This window comes from Merops nubicus, unplaced genomic scaffold (genome assembly GCF_000691845.1).
Source record: "Merops nubicus isolate BGI_N331 unplaced genomic scaffold, ASM69184v1 scaffold19542, whole genome shotgun sequence".
In the NCBI taxonomy this organism is placed as follows: domain Eukaryota; kingdom Metazoa; phylum Chordata; class Aves; order Coraciiformes; family Meropidae; genus Merops; species Merops nubicus.
The window spans coordinates 1-222 of NW_008594516.1; the positions used below are offsets into that span (position 1 = coordinate 1).

General features: G+C 72.5%; 1 protein-coding gene across 1 annotated transcript in view; it reads left to right on the forward strand.

Annotated features, from left to right (window-relative positions):
• Positions 1-96: 96 nt before the first annotated feature.
• Positions 97-222, forward strand: part of IGBP1 (immunoglobulin (CD79A) binding protein 1) — a gene marked incomplete at its 5' end in the record, with an annotated part of 3,482 nt that continues 3,356 nt past the window's right edge. Inside the window, one exon of the mRNA XM_008935812.1 lies at positions 97-201. Within this exon, the coding sequence (XP_008934060.1) occupies positions 97-201 (105 nt within the window). The remainder of the gene's footprint in view (positions 202-222) is intronic.

Sequence of the window (222 nt, forward strand, 5' to 3'; positions counted from 1 at the left end):
GCCTCCGCGCCTCCCGCCGCCTCCTCACCGGCCTCGGAGGAGCGGGCTGGGCTGGGCCCGGGGTCGGGGAGCTCAAGCTGGTCTCTGCCCTTGCAGCGAGAACGAGGAGCTGGAGGAGATCGCCTCGGCCGACCTGAAGTACCTGCTGCTGCCCGCCTTGCTGGGGGCCCTCACGCTGAGGGAAGTCGACCTGCACAGGAGGCTGGCGCACCTGGAGCGCGC